This window comes from Cardiocondyla obscurior, linkage group LG06 (genome assembly GCF_019399895.1).
Source record: "Cardiocondyla obscurior isolate alpha-2009 linkage group LG06, Cobs3.1, whole genome shotgun sequence".
NCBI lineage: Eukaryota > Metazoa > Arthropoda > Insecta > Hymenoptera > Formicidae > Cardiocondyla > Cardiocondyla obscurior.
The window spans coordinates 8,985,758-9,007,097 of record NC_091869.1 but is presented as its reverse complement, the minus strand read 5'-3'; the positions used below and the strand labels follow the sequence as shown (position 1 = coordinate 9,007,097).

At 41.9% G+C, this 21,340-nt stretch overlaps 1 protein-coding gene across 10 annotated transcripts in view; it reads right to left on the bottom strand.

The window, feature by feature from the left end:
• The window catches only part of Sei (potassium voltage-gated channel seizure), a 92,217-nt gene that overhangs the window by 49,738 nt on the left and 21,139 nt on the right, over positions 1–21,340 (bottom strand). For all 10 annotated transcript variants that reach the window (XM_070657540.1, XM_070657531.1, XM_070657533.1 and 7 more), the window contains exons 3-4: positions 11,306–11,464; positions 7,464–7,614 (exon numbers count right to left, since the gene is read on the bottom strand). In XM_070657540.1, the coding sequence (XP_070513641.1) occupies positions 7,464–7,614; positions 11,306–11,464 (310 nt within the window). The remainder of the gene's footprint in view (positions 1–7,463; positions 7,615–11,305; positions 11,465–21,340) is intronic.

Here is a 21,340-nt window from a genome sequence, read left to right as displayed (position 1 = left end):
TAAAAAAAGAAAAAAAAATTAAAAAAAAGATTTAAAGCACACGCTATCTATGAGGTGTAAAAAACATGAATCTAACTAGTGGCGTCAATTATTGAAGCAACATCTTCGAAGGTTTGGCCAGCTTCTCGGAGACGAAATTATTAACGACGAATAGAAACGTGGGCCACGAGAACAGTTGGTTACCGCCAGTAAGATCGATGAATCTTGCGCCGATATTTATCGTAGGTATTTCGCGTTCCGCGTGTCGCAAGGGGCTGAACTTTATCGCCGGATGCGATCAGCCGACTCGTGCGCGCGGTGGATTTATCGACGTTTACAGCATCGGGGTAACCCTGACATCGATTCCCGGCGGGCGTGTTGACAGAGTGATTTCGTAATACAAACAGATGCACGTAATAGTGCCGTTTCTTTCCTCCTATGTATATAAAATATAATTTAACTGCTTTCAGGTCGAGCCTCGCTAAAAACACGTACATAAAAGTCCACCTGACTGTTTTTCAACGGGCGACATGCAAATTGTGCAAAACCTCTTTCCCGTCTTAACTCCTTTTCAGCTGCGAATCGACAAATTCAATTTCGCTCAAATTAATCGAAACCTGTAATTCGCTTCGCAACTTGACGGCCAGACGAAAAAGTCATTTGCGCAAATTTCTGCTGGCAGAAAAATACCAGAGTACAGTTATTCGCTGGCATGCTAATAATTTCACGCTAGGGTGTCGTTAGCGCGCCACTGACATTTTCAACGGAAAACGGCACGTCTGCAATGATAATAATTTATTTTTTTGCACGAACAAGATAACCGCATAATTACGGAAGCTCGATACGTCTATGTACGATCGTCTATGTACACGATAAAACCACACTGACGTTATTTTAAATTATTGACCTTTCTAATACTTCGTGATAAAAATGCAAATAGATTAATGTACTTTATCTAATTAAAACTTTTTAAGAATATAGTTTGCTGAATGTAATTTCTCTTATTCTTATGATGAAAGAAAAACTTGTTGCGTTGGTAGAAAATTCAAACATTCTTTTTCCTTTTTTATAAGCACTAAGTAAAATGTACGACGACAGAGCTTTCGTTGCTAAATTAATTTCTTTAGTTGATCGCAATACGTGAATTTCAATTAAACCGTAGCGTGCATATATCGCACTATAACAGTCTATAATCTATCAATTATATAGTTTCTCTATGCTCTTGCCAGCTTCATGCACGTTATCGCTAATGCGTTCGAGAAATTCGAGAGAGAAATTATATTCATATTACTTAATTGTTTAAAATTAAATTATTTTACTAATTGTTCCGAAGGTTTAACTTCGTTTTAACTTACATGCTGTTACGTGACAGTTTCGTTCGATCCGAACACGTCAATATTTCCACGAACAGAATTTCTCTCGCCGTGATTTTTTTTTATTTTTCGTCATGATTAATTATAGTCGTCATATAGCACCTTCGCTTAATTGTCGCGCGATATCCGCGATTATTGTATTACAAATCGATGTGACCCAGAAGCAGTTTTTTTTTTTTTTACGATTCCCGTATTAATTAACTTTATAGCGAATTTCATCCGCGCAACCGACGAGCGCGTGTTCTCACGCGAAGGTCTCCGAGAGCGTGCATAATATCATATTTCGTCGTCGTTAAATTAGTACATTTCACTCGGAGCCAAAAATCGTTGGCGACCTCTAATTTGTAAAGATTTTCGCGGTAATTCCACGGATATCTTACATCTCAAGTTATCATGCAATTTCCTTTTTGCGAACCCAGCTCCGCAATGTAATATATCGTTATTCCGCACTAATTAGATTTGCAAGAAACGTAGCTATTTGCACAGAATAGAAATTTGTCTTCGTTTTAATGACGCGTTGTGAATGTAATTTCGCTAATAACGTGCGCTAGATTAATCAGTTCTTCTTGAGAAATGTTATAAGTGAACATTACATAATTGCTCGATTAATTTCAAAATGGGGAATAATTCGGAATAAGAAAACATCCAGTATTATTTGGTATTCGCGGCCGGGGGCTTTGCGCACGTCACGGCGGTTGCGTGCTAGCTGCGGTTCACCCTGAAATACGCTTCGTCGCCTTGAAATTTCACTGCTCGGAGTGCGGTATTACCCCCCTTTTCCGATCTTCGTACGCGCTCGCTATCTCGCTACGGCGAGGAGACATACCTCACGAGCAAGTACATTTCTCACTGTCAACGTAATCCTGTAACGCTGTTTCGGGTCTGCTACGCAGGAGATAACTTTTCTGAATTATTATAAGAAAAGTGCCCCGGTAACATTCCCGTCAGAGAAATTTCTAATTTATAGAATTGTTGACGCAAAGATTTGAATGGGAGAATTTTTGAAAAAGAAACTCGGTGCCGGTGGCCAATGCAGGCGATTGCTATGCACCAACGGGTCACCTTAGCGTTGACCCTACGACTCCGGAAACAACAGCTTTGGATTCTCTAGAACTGTGCCGGACATTGCTCGACGTGTTGTCTTGAATAGGATCGAGCTTAATGGCAACTGTAAATCACTCACGGTGATCATGCGCGACGCCTCGGAAAACAAGCGGAAGTGTAACCTCATAATCATCGCGGAAGATAGCAAAAGCCGGGTACATTTGTCACCGTCATCGTTTAATCGAACCATGAAGCTCATTTCGCGCGATGTAATTCGAACGTTCCGACTTATTGCCCGAATAATGACGTCGGTCGAATAATTTTTAGTCGGCAAGAGGTCCCTCGGACTTTTAATTACCTAACTAATTTTTTGTCCGCCTAAACTGGAAAATTATGAAATAAATCTTAAACGGGTCGACAAAGCCGGGACCAGTCTAAATCCTTTCTAACCGCAAACTCTGTAGAACGAAATGACGCCTGGGTCGCAGAGAGGAGGATTATCCAGCTCGCTTTGTACTCGGATAGGTGAGGGCCGAAATTAGCTTACTTCGGCCAAGTTATTATCAAACCGCGCTTTATATTCATGCTTTGCGCGTTGGAAAACTTTGTCGCACTATCAGCTTATAATTGCATTCCGAAAAGCAGCGCCTCCTTTTCTGTCTCCGAGCAGATTATAATCTTTTAAAATAACTTTCAACACGCGAAACCGTAATGACCGTAATTTTCAAGTTAAAATTCTGTAAGCCGTGATTTTCGAGCCAAAAGTTATCGGACCGGTTACGTCGCTTGCGAAATTAACGATCGACGGAAAAATACGTCTGAATTATAAAACGCCCACTCAAACTCTCTCTCAAACTCTATTTAATCCCGGGTTATAAATAAATTAAAAAAAAATTTGTCGAACAGCTTCGTAACAGCTATGTAACCTAACTATTCTCATTTATTTCCCTTGGTATATCACGGAGTTGCGTGTTAACAAGGGCTGCTCTTAAAACGTGCATTGACCTAGCACTACCAGCCGCTACTTCCGGCCTGGTATCATCCACCTGGAGGTGATAATAGATAAAGGCGCCATTTCTCCATATCTGCACTCCACGTGCCTTAACGTGCGCCTTGAGTCACTTCATGGTCACGCACACTCTTTTACGCGAGATAAGATCTATTAGCGTAACGAATGTGTTCATTCATTCGACCGCATGCTCGTTTCATTCATTACGTATTCGAAAAAATTTGTGTAACATCATATAAAATGTATTCTGTATTACGTGACAATGTATGAAGTAATAATAGGATTTTACAACATTATCCGTGACAAAGAATGAAAAGGTTGCCGTGCCTTTTTTCTTTTATTCCTTCATTATCCTTTTACGTTGTTAATCTCTCCTTAAGTCAAGTCTCGGAATATTTTGTCATCTTTCTGACAGCAATCAAAATTAATCCGGTCTTAGCGTGTGGTGAAAGTTATCCGCGGTTTATCATGGTTAAAGAAAGCGGCACGCACAGGGGACTCGGGTGAATACACAAAACTGCGGCAAAAAAAAAAAAAAAAAAAAAAAACAGAAACTCGTTTCCATTCCGTTCCGCATGGTTTTGCGACGATCGCAGAAACGGCTCCTCAAAACTTTACGTCGCGGCGTCGCGTGCTGGCGTGACTCGCCTTGAAATGCGCGCCGAGACTGAAGGGATATTCCTCTTTGTCACCGTCACTTTAATGGAGCTTTCGGATTATTCAGCAATGAAACGCCGCGGTTTTACAACGCGAAAAATAGGTTTCTCGCCGCTGCTTGCAAGATGCCTCTCACCGCGAACTTTTTGAGTGGAAAACTCCGTCGTTGGGCCGACCCCGCCTCGTGGCTGCTATTTCTCACGCCGTTTTACCTCGAGATCTCTCCTCACATCCGATACGTTTGTTCCCTTGAACCGCTTGAATATAAAACGTATCGCGCGAGCGCGTTAGCTCCTTCCGCGATGAGAATTTTTGTCCCGATAAATTTTTCCCACCCGTTTATCACGAGATCACTTACTCCGGCGACGCGTTCAAACAATCGTGAAATCTATTTCGCTATTTCCTAAGTGGCCACTTTCATGCGATGGAAAGCTAATCCATGATTCATAAGATTAGAAAGTAACTTAAACCGAATGTAATTTGAAGTGTTTACAACAAAGTAATTTGCAAGACGATTTCAATTTGCATTTGGCATTTGACTTCGTAACATTACGTAATGGAAATGTACACGTCGCTTTAATATTGCACCATATAAATAATCATGCGTTCCTAATTTATTTCTTTCGGTGCAATAAAAAAAAAAAAAACATAATTTCCTAAACAAAAAAAAAACGTAATTTAAATATACATGCTATCGTGCACCAACGTCGATGGGGAAACCTCCCGTTTTCAGTTTACTTCGAACTTGTGCCTGCAAAAATTGCGATCGTGTGCAACCACGTACTTTCCATAGCATTTATCTTCGTAGCCCATTGTGCTCGCGACTCGATTAGGACCGACTTTTCGATTCTAGCACGTCGTCGCGTGCAGCGACGTGGCAGGTTCACCTTGAAGACGGACTGCCCTGCACCCCTGCACGTGAGGCGACCCTGTCTCTCCGCTCGTTTCTGTCCGCCTCAAGGTTGTAAGCGCGATCGCATTATTCTCTGCCGTTTTTCGTGCCTCTCGGTCCTCAGGGTGGTTTATACCGCATCTAAGCCACATTGCGTGCCGTGCACGAGCTTGCAACCCTCGAGTCGAGAACTGCCGCTACTACCATTTTGATAGTCACTACGTTATTCTTAAACATATGTATCCCTGTGACAATCAAAAATGTAAAATTCCGAAGGTCGAGAGACCACGATTCTTAATAATCTGATAACAGCAAAGTACTACGAAGACTTCCGTCTCTTAATCGAATCTAATCTAAATCTTCGATTTATTTACGTTATATTACTTCTCTCTGCAGTTGTATTTTCAGGCACAAATCACATTTGTATCCGAGCACAAATGGCTTTGAGGGAAAGATGTCTTTCACCTCAGGTGCCTTCTATTGAAAATTTTCGGGCGAAAACATATTTTTCCGTCTTTTTACTACGGCGGAGGTCGCAATATACGCGAAACCTCCAACGAGCTAAATCCGGCAATATGGAAAATTTCGTAGTTATCATTGTAAGACAAATGGAAAGCGAAAATTAAATTCCCTGGGCTTATCGAGCCGATATTAAACTAATAATTAAATTCAAAAATAATCGTAGACGTGGAATAAGTAACACCTAACGTTAGACGTGAGTCGAGAATATGTACATAACGCTGTTGAGATTTTAACAATTTTTCTATTCGTCCAGAATTTTATGGTACAATTGCCATGGCCGAAACTGCTCCCGGCGAGGAATATATATCGATCGGCTGGCCGCTCCCCGAACGCGGAAATAAGCTCGGGAAAATGCAGCATCATGCATCCGAGAGTAAAGAGAATCGCGACGACGTGGCTTGCCTTCGGAAATTCCTACTTGACGAGCGGTCGCTAATTGTCGGCTAACGATCCGGGGACTCGCAAATGTTTTAATCGGGCTCGAATCATTTCAAACAAGTCGAACAAGCAAAGCTGACCTTCGACGACGGCGGGAACTGTTTGCGTATTCTTTCATCGCATTGCGCACGCCGTCGTTTCCGCACCTGGCTGTTTACTCGAGCGTGTTCGCGATCGCGGATGAATTTCGCAGAGCCGGCCACCGAATGCTGCACCGTGTGTTCGGGTGAACTCGATTCGGGAAATGCCACCGGGTGCGGCGCGATATCAATTCCGATCTTTCGACACGAAATATTTTTTCCAGAGACACAGGCCGCGGTACGTTACGTCCCTTTTCCCAAACGGAACTTCCGTAAAACATGGCTTTAAAGCGGCGATATCGTCCCGGCCACGGTGATAAATTACAAATGTAAAATAAACCACGAAATATTTAACGTTACGGGAAATACTTTCGTTTCTAATTGAGACGTATGACGTAAAATAATATCGAGCTATTTCGCAAGAACTATCCACTAAATCGTGTCTCGGGATTGATTTCGGTTCGAGTTCTTCAGCAGAAACGTGGCTATAAATACGAACATAAAAAGCACATCGAACGGGAGACTCGGTGCAGCCGACCGACGGCTCGATGGTTGTTTGTCGATCTTCCCGTCAGTCTGACATTTCTCTACTCGACATGGATGTTTACAAGAGGGTTTCGACAAAGTCCAGTCATAATCAAAAGCTGATCTCGTCTTGAAAATGTAATTTGTACCGTAATTTGAGTACGTACAACGAAAACGCACGAGTCCGGCCGCCCATTACCGAACAGCTGCGATTAATTTTCGAAGCAATCAAAGAAAAAGGAATAAAAAAAAAATAAAGATGAAAGTTTTTTGATGTTAACGCTAATGTCTCTCCCGGTTGCTTTGCACGGTAATCGATTTGGTAAAAAGTAATCGCGCGAAAAGGCCATCCGTCGGTTGACTGCCCGAGTTATCGTCGCGTATACTACTGACGCATCGCGATACAGCGCAATATCGTTAGCAGAGCGAGAGAGCTTCGTTACTCTGATTGCCGTGCAGTGCTGTTTAATCAGATTCTGTATTCCCACGGCACACGTTCTATAACACGGCTAGTTACATATTTCCTGTACGCTGACAGACGAGAGCACTTGAGAAATTCCAAGTATAACCGCGCATCTTAATTACCACACTTTTCACCCATTACGGTAAATATGATCGATCGTGAGACATAAACGTATTTTATCTCATTAATAAAATAATTTTTTTTTCAATACTTTACTTATATACGAAAGAAATTTGAATTAAATTAATGGTTAACGTTCGTAATAAATAAAAAAAAATGCTATTTTACTGCAAAAATTAATTAAAAAAAAAAAAAAAAAAAAACTTGACATTCTGTAGACTAAACAGAAAGGTAATTTTACTATATTGCAAAATTTGAATTTTGTTAAAGACGACAAACGTGAGGTCGCGCTGAGAAGTTAAAGACAATCAAATCTGTGCTACAAGTTGGATTTAATATAATATTGACTGAAGTAACTCACCAGTTCTCAGAAGCGTCCTCGTCGAGGATGGTCCCGTCAGCAAGTCGGTGAGGCAAACTAGACGTCGTGCGCGGCCGGTTTCGCACCCTCGGTGGACCAACGACACCGGTCCTCGACAGGCCAGCCCGGAAAGACGCCCTCGCCCTGTCGACTGCTCGAGTCAACGTCATTGAGTCTCATTAGTACTGTTAGTAATTGGTGTTAGGAGCGCGACGGTGAGCAAAGAACGCGACGCTTCTGCATAAATTACCGCCGTGAGAGCCGGCAATTACACATCCACGACGGTCGATATGCCAACTAATTTTTTATCACTACAACAGCCTCATCGCGTCGCTAATGCATACAAAACGTGAGGATAAACGTGTAGGACGTATGGAATGCAGGTGTTGTATAATACCTGGCACGACAGCCCTCGCGAAGCTGAATTAAAGAATATAAGCTCGCGCTAAGGCTGTTAAAATTTACGATAAAAAATAAAAAAATAAAAAACTGCACATATGCATAACTCGATGCCGATCCGTTACGTCGGTGTTACATATATTTCGCTTACTCGGTTCGTAACTCGGCAACGTACCAAGTTTTTTTTTTCTTTTTTTTTTATTCGTTACGGTCACTACTTCTCTTTTAGAAGAATTAATAGAATTTTTAATTGTTTTTAGAATAATAATAATAACAACAAGTGTAATTTACATATTTAATGTCGACAGCGGCTGCTGTTTAATAACTCCGTCGAAATTATTAATGACGCGCGCGTCGCCGAAAGTTAACGAGAGATTTAACTTGGCCGTCGACTTGGCTCATCGAACGTGTCACTTGTCAAGTACTGGAAAATCCATTTGCCACGGCGCTCGGCAAGGATACTTCAAAGATAAGTTAGCCGAACATCGTACTTTTAATTTGCCGTCCAACATCGCGGCTCGCGACTTCTGGCACGCAGATGACAGAACGCGCAATCCTCATTTCTCCTCCGTGCCGCCTGTGTTCGCGCCAGCGGTGGCCGTTGAACCTACGTTAAAATATTATGTCTGCCTTGGAACCTATATTCACCGAACGTCGCCAAAATCCGTCAGTCTCCGACCGAAGAATGACGCGTACATATCGACCTCGCGCAATTTCGGTTTCGGTCTACCGCGAATCGCTCGAAACCACAAATGTGAATCATTTTTCTTTTTACCGTCTCTCACAGTGGAAAGCTGGAAGCTTGTTAAAATTCTAGCCTGTGGCATTCATTTTCCACGAGCGCCGTTAATATTCATTATTTATCAATCAGAAAATAGCGTTTATTTGCGTCAAAGCGCTCGCTGAAAAAGCGCGATTATCGGCGAAAATGTGCGCGTTATTTGCCCGTTCCATTTAATTTCAATATGCAAATTACTCGTAATTAAAGCGCGACAATAAAATACGACGAAGAAACTTTAACGTAATCGTATTCATGATCGAATGTAAGCCGGCAGGTGACACGAGTTACAGCCCGCGATCGCTCGTCGCCGGTGCCGATCGAAGGAAAATGAGTGGATAAAGAGGAGCTTAGAAAAGAATGCCGGCGATCAGATACGGTCGGCAATCTTCTCGAGCGCGCGCTATATGCACTTATCGATTGTTACAAAACGGAAAGGATCGTTCTTTGTGAATGTCCGCCGGAATAATGTGCTATTAGGATGCGGATTGATTGGAGCGTTTCCGAGCTGTTTTCCTACGTGATATCGACTTAAGTCAATATTACGCCGACTCGGTAATAAGAAAATTGATGGAACCAAATGTGGAATCACGAAAATTGAAAAGGGACGAATCAAAGTAAATATAATTATAAATCAAAGATAAAACGATGGAAATTCGGAAGTACACAACTGCGGGACCGCACAGTTGATAATTTTATGTAAGAGCTAGGTTTTAAAGAAATGTCTTGATTGTGCACCCGATACGGAGCTCCGAAATTTAACTATACTCGGTAATGATTTAATGATTATTAATTGCAATAATCGCAAGCTAGACGACCGATTTATTTAGATGATGGATTACTCCATCAAATATCCGTTATTGATTACATTTTGATGAGGCTAAGGCTGAATAGCTTAAGCTCTCGAAGAGACAATCTGGAACTCCGTATGAACTATCGATTGGAGATTATATTGGCTTTTCAGAATTCCTACGCATTCGGTTATTGGCATCGAGTGAGTTACTTGAAATACTAATGAAGATAGTATTCGATTTGAGCGTGCATAGCGGCGCACGTGTCCCTCTCTCTGTCCCAAATTAATTATATACCCAAATGAAAATGTATAAAAAAATTTCACAACGTTAAATAAATTTTTGTAAAAATATTTTCTTTAAAATTATTTTTCGCTTTTCGGGATTCTCTGTGCGAATCATGCGCGTGTGCGTTATTACGTTATTGCAACGATTGCGACGAGCTCCCCAATTTTTTTTTTTTTCGTTTTTTAATTAAAAATGAAAACGCGTGGAAATGCCAACTGTGCGGGAATAAGAGAAGAAGTTCTCATTGATTTTTTTCATGCGTGACCGCCTGTGAAAACGCTACTTCCTCGAGCGCGCTCTTGACGCCGCGCGACTTTCCGCCACGATCGATTTCTGTTACAAGTCTCTAACCATCAGCTGAGCTGCTTAGGGGGCGGATTATCAACCAGAAGGTAAGGTACCTATAGCCACTTATTCGAGGGCATAACATTTATTATCGGGTCAGGGTTAACTGTTAGGCGCGCCACACACGTCCAGCGCTCTGCAGCGTCAATCTAAAAATAGTTCCGCAAGCATTCCAGATATAAAACGCGACCACGTGTCCTGTCTCCCTTCCCCCTCCTCCCTGTACGCATATACATATGCATATGCGTGTGATACGTGTATTTGCGCACATGTGCACGGTACGTTTTCTAAATTCGTTTGGGAAAAATGGCAAGAAGCTCGCGAGGGGACTTACGGATGCGTCAGCGGATTGCATGAATAAATAAGTAGACAAGAAAAGGAAGAGAAATCTTGTCAGTAAAAAGATTTCAGTCGGATATTATAAAGAGGTGCGGCAGAGCGTGAACTTTTGCGCATTTCAATCCGCGCTCGCGGCGACGTTGAAAGCAAAGTCTAATTACGAATATGCGCTCGCGCGGGTAAAAGTATTGCACGCGCCGTTGATACGCGCGAGCAAGGATAATCCACGTCCTCTGACGAGAGGCGGAAAAACAAAAGGAAAGAAGCGTATGTGTTTATCGTGCGCGGGAATGATAACGACGGGGGGGAAAAAGGGGAAGAATGCATACGCGGCCGTAATTGCGCGGACGAAAGAACTCGCGGCTGAATTTCTGCAGGATTTGTAACGCGGCTCATTATGCGGATACACCTGACCTGAATCTATGATCGTAATAATGATCGTCACAATGAGGAGTAGACTACGTGTGCCACACCACGTCCCACTTGTGAACGAGGCGGCCCCGAATGTCAGCGCGACGGTGTCTTATAACGGACGGTGCAGCAGGAAATAATGATAGCCGCGTTTAAAAGCCGCAAGAAGTTATATGTGTGGGAGGCACGAAATGTCTTGGAAGGATATCGTGTGTAAACGTCGGGCTGGAGAGATTTTCGGGGAGCAATTCAGCCGAGACACACGCCACGATGACTAGCTTTAAACTTTTTTTTTTTCTATTTTTTTTTCTTTTTTTTTTCACACGTGTGCTTTTTGGTGACCGCGCTCTTAGTCATTTATCGAGGCTCGCTACTAATAAGAATTTCTGGCGTGCTATCGAATTTCAACGTCCGCTGCCGTGGACTTTACGGTAAATTCTTCCACATGCATCGAGACGAGTCGAAGTAGAACGAATAAAATTGGAACTTACAGCGTGTTGCGAGTCTGTTGTTGGCCTGGCTCGGTGGCGGGATCGCGGGCTGCGGCGGCGGCTGCGAGCTCAGATCCTCGAAGTTTATGATTTGCAGGCAAATGTCGTCCACCTCGCTCCTTATTAGTGCTATCACCTCGCTGCAGAGGAACTTGGTTCCTAAAACAGGAAATTAGCAAGTCAGATACCCGTATCTGACGCGCGTCCTTCGAGTTCTCATCATAAATGTATATATATGAGTGAATTATTCGCGAGCAATCCGTCGTGCAAAGCTTAATTTACTTATAAGATTCGCGATTGCAAATTTTTCAGCTGACGTACAGACTTTAAATAATTACGCATTTTTCATAAAAATTTATGAAAATTTACACGTTTAAAAACTAATATTTTAAATAAATAAATAAGCATCTTAAATTAGCCACTCCAAGTATTCATTAATTCAAGTGTTATAAATGCACTCAATAACTTAAATCCCCGGTGGCACGTTGAAATTACGTTGACAGTACTTTGACGCGTGTCAAGGACTATCATGATGCAGCGACAAAAAGTTTGGCATTATCGAGCAGTGAATCAGAAGTACAAACCGCCAGGGAAATTCACGCTGAGACACGTACAAAGCGCCGCAACCTATTCGCATGGCGTGCGACTATGCGACGCAATAAATATTCCAGATTGACGTTTACTGGATGTCTCTTAGACACCGATGTGCAAGCCGAGGCACCAGCGACGATATTTCATTCGCGAATAGACGCGCGGGAAGGCGAAAGGGCCGATAGTAAAATGACCAAACTTGCCATAAAAGTCTCTGGAGCGTGCCCAAATAGTTGTCCCATTCTAACAAAGCTAATAAAGCTTCGTAAAGCCCGGATTGCTGCTACAGTGACATAAAAGTGTTAAGCTACCCGATATGAGTCTGCTACAACAAACCAGATCGACCGGCATGGATGCAAGGTAGACTTTATCGCGACCTGCTTATGTTGCAAATACCGCTCGAGGCGTTCTAGCAAAGGAAAAAAAAAGGGAAAAAAAACGAATAAAAAAATCGTATATTTTATCTTTGACGTTAGCCACGGGAAATATAAACACGCGATACCACGTTCGCTACAGGCGTCAACTTGGTTTCCTGCTGCGTAATTAAATCAAAGAATTATCATCAAGGTTAAAGTTATATCAATTTTATTTTCCGTCGACGTTTTCCGCAACGTAAGTTCACTCCGGCTAATTGTAAAAGTCAACGCGAGCCCCGTGGCAAGCCTGCGACAGGGGAATTAGGCAGGCGAGACATCGGAGTAATCTAAGTTCCTCTCCGGAATTCATTTTTAGTCGGGAAAAGACGATCTTGCGCGGGAGGAAAATAATTTCACGCGTAAAGCGCTAACGAAATTTACTTCGAGCGGTACCCGGTCTAATTAACGACGATGTTTACGCGTCGATGCACCCTTGGACGAGATTCAGAGAGCATCGACGAAAGAAAAGTGTGTCCCGCGCGAAAATGCGCTCGGTTAGAAACCGAGCCAAGATTGCCACCTGGATACTCCATAACGAACGTCATTCCGCGTACAGAGTCAACATCCCTGATAAGATCCACATGTCCTGGTCGATTACACAAGACGTCGGTTTGACTTTGCTGTACCACAATAGAACGCACGTTTCACGCCGTGATCAAACGATCGTTTCACGCATCCCGATCGATGTCACGGCCAAGGCTGATGCGCCAATATATTTTTGCTCCTTACGCACCGTGGAATCGAATCTTACGCAATGCGGAAAGAATACGTATGACTTGTTTAGCAATGTCGCAATAAGCTACTCTATTGATCAGTCTCTCGTTCTTCTTTTTGTCTCTATACGGAATTACGCGTGTCACTACTGGTCATGCATGATTGGTCTCTTTAAGTCTGGAAATGCAAGCGAATCGTTTTAGAATCCGCGCAATCAAGGATTCCAAGCACGAAGCAAGAAGAAGCACGTGCTACTTCGATATATCTTCCAGGAATAACGATTTTGTTCTCAAGAGAGAAAATGCAATCACATGAAATTTGTAAATAAATTATAAAATAGGAATTAAGTCATTCCTTTCTTTTTTATTTTACGTTACACTTTTTATGTAATGTGTACCTACTAAAAAAAGTTTTTTTTTTTTATTAAACACGTTTATTGTGCATAATTATTTATAAAACAATTAAATATTCTGATTCAAATTTAATTTTTTAATTTCTAATTCTTTATTTTTTCTTTCTTTTTAATAGTTATTTGCAGATTCTGTTTTATTAAAAAAGATATACCAACAAAAGCCACGTGTATTCGATTAGAAAACACAAAAGCCCATCAACAAAGGATTAAACTTGTCAATTTGTAATATTGTTATTTCATGTTTGTCAGCAGAAAAAAAAATAAAGGCGCAAAAAAATATTTGACAATGCTTCAATGTACAATGTTTTTTCTTTCACGAAATACCGAAAAAGCTACTTTATGTAAAGAATCGGAGGTCCCAGACGATTCAATATTCGTAAATAAAAAAGAAAAAAGTTATCGGACTCACATCGTTATTATACAGAAATCGCAGTAACTTAATGTCATTTCGTTTTAAATTTAACTTCGAACATTGTTTCTTGAAATTTATTCTTGCCAAAGATCACTTCTAGTGGAGATTAGATTTTTCCAGTTAGAAGAAAATATGGGAGCGAAATAAAAGTTGATGTGCTGGAAAGTGCGAACTTTTTCAGACGGATGCTACCACAGAAAAGGTTAAACGATATCACAGGGAACAGCGCTTCCCACGCGTCTGATAAGGTCTAAAAACGGACGTTCTATCTCCGCAAGGTTCCGGCTCAAATGATCACTCCGACAGGCATTAAAGATCCAAAAGTGTGAAAGAAAAAAAGAAAAAAAAAGGAAAAAAAAGGAAAAAAAAAGAAACAAAAGAAATACTATAAGCACAGCGGAGATACTGCAGCAGTTCATTTTATGGGGACGGTATTTTGAAAACACGCGCGCTCGTAAAACCGGCAGTAAAGGCGGCCGTTTTGTTACGGGGTCGCATCCCGTATGCGGAGTAAATTTTTTCGAAACGGAGTGCGTGAATTTTTCTGTGTATCACACCCAGCTACTAATCCAGGCATCAGAAACTTTCACGCTTTCAGAGAATTTTATTTATTAAAGTTTCCCTACGACACGAATAAAATTTTATGTACAATAAAAAAAAAAAAAATTATTTTAAAAAAACGCGTCACGTTTAACACGCGTTTAAATAAGTTTGCAGAAAAAGTAAATTAAAAAAATGTTTTTTTCTTCCGAGATATAATTACGTTCAAGAAAATAAGTTTAAATATAGAACTACGTATGATAGCATTCGAATTTACTCTGGAGACGTAACTGTGTATTTGGTTAAACATAAAATATGCATTATCGGTCACTATCGTAAATTCGACGGGATTAATATATGGCATGACATAATTCTCGGGGCGATCGTAAAAGCCATCCGTAGCAAATTGCCATTGACGGATTAATGCGTGTTCCGGCACGACGCGTCGAAAACGTGACCGGAAATTGCGGGTTGTAATAATCGTTGGCAAAATATACCAGCGGATCACAAGGTTCATTACGCGTCGATCTCTCTTATTTTCGAGAAAAGCTCGCACAGATTTTTTTTTCTTTTTATTAATAATTTTGTCCGAGACAGACGACGACTTGAATTTTAAGAACAGAATAAGTTTTTACATTTTGCAATAATTTTTCTGCTGCATTATAATAATTATTAGCACATTTATTTTATATCAAAATTTAAATAATTGTCGACGTAAAAATAACGTTTAAAGTTTCATCGAAAATCTCGAATCGATACAACTAGCGCGGGATGAGCAATCGTTAAAAACGACAACGAGAATCGGCGAAACAAAGACGGCGGACGCAGCGTGAATTTTGAGGAAATTTTCGTTAAGATACGCGGGCAATTCACGAAGAGAACGAAGAAAGGGAGTTTCTCGTTGTCGAATGAAAGTCTGAAGGTGCAATTTCTGAGATCGCACACTCCCTAGTCGTGGGATGATGAACACCGAGGAACACTCGCTTTGTTCCGCTCGAGCGATCGCGTCTCGCGTTAAGCCCTTGTGGTACAACTTCCAGCCTGACAAAAAGGAAAATCCGCCGGGGAGTCGCCGGCGACAGTTAAGCGAGGGAATTTCGAGAATACGGAGAGGTAGGAACAAGGAAGGACGACGCGCCATTGAGGGTGAACGCACCCACGACCTATTCAGTATCGCCGGCGAAAAGGAGGGGTGAGAGATATCGAATGGCGAAGAGATAAAGAGAACTCCGTTCTCAGGACTCGTTCCTCGAAAATCCGTTAATCCACCCGATAAAACATCGTCGCTCATCGATCGCGAGGAGCATCGACTGCTGGAGGCGAAATAATTTTCAAACTTTCGTTCATTGAACCTGCTGATAAAAATAAAACTACGCGATCAATCAATGAAGTTGTCTCCGACCGAAATTGCATGGGAAACCGCAGGTGCAATCTTCTGTCCAAGCGGAAAAAGACACGAAACAATTTACAAAAAAGAAAAGAAATAAGTATGCAATTTTACTAAGCAACAAACGCCAGCTGTTGCGAGACGTCGAGCGGAATTCGTACGGTGCGTATTTAAAAAAAAAAAAAAAAAAAATGCGAACAAAATTCTCGCGCAGCGTTGAGCTGTCGCGATGCACATCGATTTATTTTCCATGAGCGCCGACTAATTCACGCGGACGCGCCGTTGGTAATTTACAGCATGCCCTAGAGAAGCACACGGAGCCTTTTGGCTAATCTTAGAGTGGCGGTACGCGCGCGCATGACTGTAACAGTTTCGCGATGTCCACGGACCTCGTGTGGAAAGAGAAGAGCCCAATAGTCTGCACCTATTTCGAGAGCACCTCGTGTAGACAGTAATAAACTCCCGTTGATACTTACGAACGCCGTTTTCATCGGCATTCCCGTTGCGGTGGACAACAATGTCGTTTAACGACGCCAAATATTGCTAATAAAGGGATCGTATTGACTCGAATAGACTACGAACGATACTTCTGTCATAAATTTATTACTTCTTCCGTCAATTGGAAGACTGTACGCAGTAGCCATTATACGCATCGATGGCTGTTCCTCAACATTTCAGGGTGAATCATTATTGTTAACATAGATATATGTCTTGAAAAAAATTTTTTTACGTCCTACACAAGTGTAATAACTTAAATTACTCACTCATTTATTTTTAATACCAAAAAGTGAATTTCGTAAAAATGGTCTATTTAGCGTCGATGTGCTTTGAATGAGCTGCATATCCAGGAAGCAGCCATTGAGCGAAAACAAGGAAATATACAGGCCGCGACAAAGAAACGTGCGGAGAGACGGATATTTATGGTTATCAGCGAGCGCATAAAATAGGCAAGCCCGCGGAACAATAGTCCTGGCTGACAGCCAAACGTATCTCCGGCTCAGTCCTGCTGCGCGGTGTAGGAAGAAACGGCCGGAATTTGATAATACGCAGAGAGGCGAAGATAGCGAAATGAGTTTCTAAATTTGCGACGTGGCAAAACCGACCGCGGCTGCTATAAATAAGCATTCCCGAGCCCCTCTCTATCGGGACGCTACCGTGCTCCAAAAATAAGTTCGAGTCCACGCTTAATCCGCAAGACTAATTTACACGTGGCCCTTCCTGATCTAGTCGGCTCTCGGGCTCGCACGCTGACCTTGCGACTACTCAAATCGCCGAACAGGTGATCCATCGATCCTCCCCTAATCGGTCGACGACTCAATAACAACATGCCGCTGATATCTTTCGCGAACCCATCCATTTCAATTGTATCTTAACAATCAATTTCACAAATCCGCGGCGAGACAAAAAGGCAGCCGTGAATAAAAAAGCATTCGCGTTACATCTATTCACGTTTTGAAGTTAATTACAAATGCACGTAGAACATTTTTGTTTCTGTCGTCGAGTTCACGAATAAAAAGTTGGATAAGTCTTATAATTAAGTTTTTAATTGTGCTTTGTATATAACGTTGGTTTACCTTGTATTGCAAATGATAGGTAACTTTTGACAACCGAATAAGCAAAAAAAAAAGAAGAAAAAAAAAAAAGGAGGTCTCGTCACGAGTCTTGTGATAATAGCAAGTTAGTAGATAGTCAGTTAAGTTGCGGTACCGCGCAAGCGAGTAGTTAATAGGTTAACATCTACCTCCAATTGGTCGATGACGCTGTTGCCCCCGTGACGTCACGGGGAGTGCAATGCCCTTGTGACGTGGCAGCGCGCGGTGCAGGCCAAGCGATGCACAGAAATAACACGTGGTCTCTTTTCCTCTTTCTCGATTCTACCCCCGTCTAGCTCGTTCCTTTTTACTTCACCCTCCTCTTTCTTTCTCTCTCTCTCTCTCTCCTTTATTTCTCTCCTCTTTCCGTCCACCGCCTCTTTCTCATTTCAGTTTTCATTCTCTTCCTCGCATTCGTTCCCTTTTCGAATTGCGCTATCGCGAAACCAAATATACTCGCTAGAAATGACCGCGTGACTATTGCGACCCTCCCGAAATCATTATTAACATACTTGAAATCCATCTATACCTTTTTCTTTTCCCCTCCCTCTCGCTGATCGATTAAATTACACGTTGTAATTACAATCCTCTCGCGCATTTCGCCGGAAAGATATTTCCGTCTACCTGCGGCCAGGGTTAGAACTTAGGCGATCTAATCATATCCCAAGAATGTAACAATTTTGGAGCGCAGACCTTAGAGGTCAGATATAATGCGAATGTTCGCTACAATTCCGCTGACCCGTATTTAAACCGAAACGCTCGCGCGGATGGCGTTGGTGTAACAGAATAACGTTGTAACTGACGGAATGCGGTCGTTGACACTTCGGTGTACTTACGATCGATTAGGGCTGGATGCTAATAATTGACCAACTTCCCTAGCATGCAATTAAAAATATATTTATGTGCTCCTTTCTATTGACAAATTTGTCATTCCCGACGTAACCGACGAGCAAAGGTAAAATCTATTCGCAATAAATAATAAACTGTGTTCGATCGTTTGTTTGCATTATAAAATTATTAACGTGGCTCGCAGTCGCTTTCTGGACGATCGAACTAGAGTTAAACCACGCCGTGCAAACAAATATCGTATTAAACTTCCGTCTCTTGTTGACGAACTGATTTCTGGGAGACCCGAGTACACCGAACGCGGTCCCTCAATTTCCTCGTTACCTTCGACCTTACGGAGGAGAATCAGCTCCGTCAACGATTTGTAAGACTATTTTTTGGAAAGAGCTACCGAGAAGACTAATTTTCGCCCGTAGCTTTGGAGGCGCGTAGCCTCTTTTCATTCGAATGAAAGATGGGCGTCCGGTTACCTCAGAAATAACGCCTTTAAGCGATTGTCAGTGCAAACGAGCTTCTTCCTAGACACGATCAACTAGTACCCAGAAACAGTAATTCTCTTCGTGAAAGAGACGAAGTTAGAGCGCGATGGTGAGACTAATGCAACGTCGGGACCGACAAAGGTGACACGGTGGAAAATGCCAGTTCGATATTTTCTTGGCAAGTTGGCTTTTGAGGCTAATCGTGAAATATTTAAACGCTATTGGATACTCGATTCCAGATCGGAGATGACGTTACAAATTGGATAATATTAAATGAGATTCCTAACATTTTAAATACATTTGATATATGCGTCGCCACCAATCGATTAACATACGATGAGAAATATATGAGGTATCATTATATCCGTCTCGCGCGCGAAAATAAATTGTGCGAGCTTTTAAAGTGGTATTGATAATTTTTCTTTTTTTTTTCTTTTTTTTTTAGAACCTTTAAAACTCTCTTTCGATATTTTATACAAAAAAGTTTAACGATGCCGGAATTTCCGTCAACGTGAATCGCGCGAATTTCGATCAAGTTTGCTTCTGCGAAAAACTTCCGTTATAAGATTCTGTAAACCAGAAGGACGATGTAGATGTTCGGTTTTAAGAAAAATCTATTCTAACGTGTATATTCTCGAGAACTACGAGGTCTGAGAAATTGGGGTTTTCTGCCGAGGTCGAGCTACGATATTTTCGAGATCCCTGATGTAGAATATTAATTACGTTTCTCTAAACGTTAAAAATATACGTTAAAAAGAGAAATGGCCTTGACCTTCTCACTAAATTCATTGATGTATAAATACAGAAGGTCTGTGGGCGCTGAGAAAAACTAGAATGTCAAAAAGCCAAATAGAATTAGAATTGATTAATAAAATCAGTAAATGGCTTATCTTAATAAATTTCCATGCGACGTTATATACATTTTATTATAAGGGTGTTGTAAAATGCTCAAAGAAATTACGTGATTTATATAATCTGATTTGATCAAAAAGAAACGCAAAGATTAAAATCAAAGAAACTAATTTTTCTCAGTGGACATTCGCTAACGAGAATTGTGCAGGAAGAAAAAAAAAATAAAAGATAGTTTCAAAATATGGCTAATAAAGCGATAATATGTTAAATGCAAAAGTTAATAATTTAAACCTACAATTTCGCCGGTATTGTTTCTTGTTCCTCTTCCGGACTCTCTACGTCGCAGCTCATCTCTCGCCTTTATTCGCGCTAATTCCCGCATGAACAGGAAAATCGATTTTGCGAGAACGGCGGAATCTCTATAGCGATCCAAGAACGAATGAGTCTCTTGTTGGGAGCGCGATCGAGCTTACGGCTCTCCTATACTCGCTTTCTCTCTCTTTAGTTCGGTGTGATATAAAAGATTCACAAGTGGATCCTGTGCTATTCGCATCGCGTCGTTCCCCTGAGACGTAGAAATTGCGGTACGCGACGTGCGTGAAAATTCAACAGGTATATATCCATACCGAAGAAGAACCTTTTTCTATTACATTAATTATATACAAAAATGTATACTCCAATTTTAACAGGCATATCTCGTTTTAAATATAAATCTTTAACTTTTCTCGTTATTAAAAAAGAAAAAAAAAATTCTTCTACTTTCATGATAATGTTTCAATTAAACGTATCGATAAATTTTTGATGCACCAATAAAATGAGCAATAGGTCAGAAAATACCGCGGCGAAAGTTGCGAAAAATATGGCGTGTAACTATTATAGTTCGCGTCAGTCATAGTGGCACGTGGTATAATACGCGAAGCAAATTTTATCTAACGATGACTAATATTGAAATTTAATCGGGAAATAGAATTTTATTCGTCAAACAAGATAATGGCACTCGTAAAATTGCGACGTTAAATTTCTGCTTTTCTTAAACGTTCAATGCCGCTACTTGGTGCGGGTAAAATAGCTCGAATTTTTTTTTCCCGGACACATTGAAAGCCGTAAGCTCGACGGGCAGGATCGCCAGCGCGGGCGCCAAGAGCTCGTTCGCCAACCGCGCCGCGACGAAATATCCCCTACTTCTCGATCAAAACGCACACGCGAAAGCTCGGCTCGCCGTCACCGCGGAGACTGCAAGCTCGCATCTCAGGCGTTGCCGTGCTCGCCGGCCGTTTTCCCCGGCAGAGCTTACGGCAGAGCTTTCGAAATCGAGCTGCGAGTTTGCGGCCTCGGTCCAACGAGAGCCGATCGACCGGTCATGGCGCGAACGCCAGTCGCCGGGTCGTTGTCCTGTGACGCCACGGAGAGCTTTGTGGCCTGCACCGAGCTTGCAGCCATCGCCACTGCCGATGGCGTAGAGTGGGAGGAAAGGAGGATAGATGGGAGCGGTGGGTGTTGTGACGTCACACGTGGTAGACGCCACCGGTGGTCCAAATGCACGTGGAAGGGGTGGGTTCGTGTGCCGTTCCGTGATGTCATTGACTAAACGATGTCGTGCATGTGTGAGAGAGAAAGAGAGAGAAAAAGAGAAGAACGGACGCGTAAAAAGAGGCACAACGGAAGGAGAGGGCAGGTGTTTTAGAAACGAGAGAAGGGGTTGGAATACGAGCACGAGGCTATTTTTGAACGTCTCAAAACACTGTCCTCGCGACCGCGTTGCGTAACTACGTGGGAGAGCTTTTCTGAAGGAGG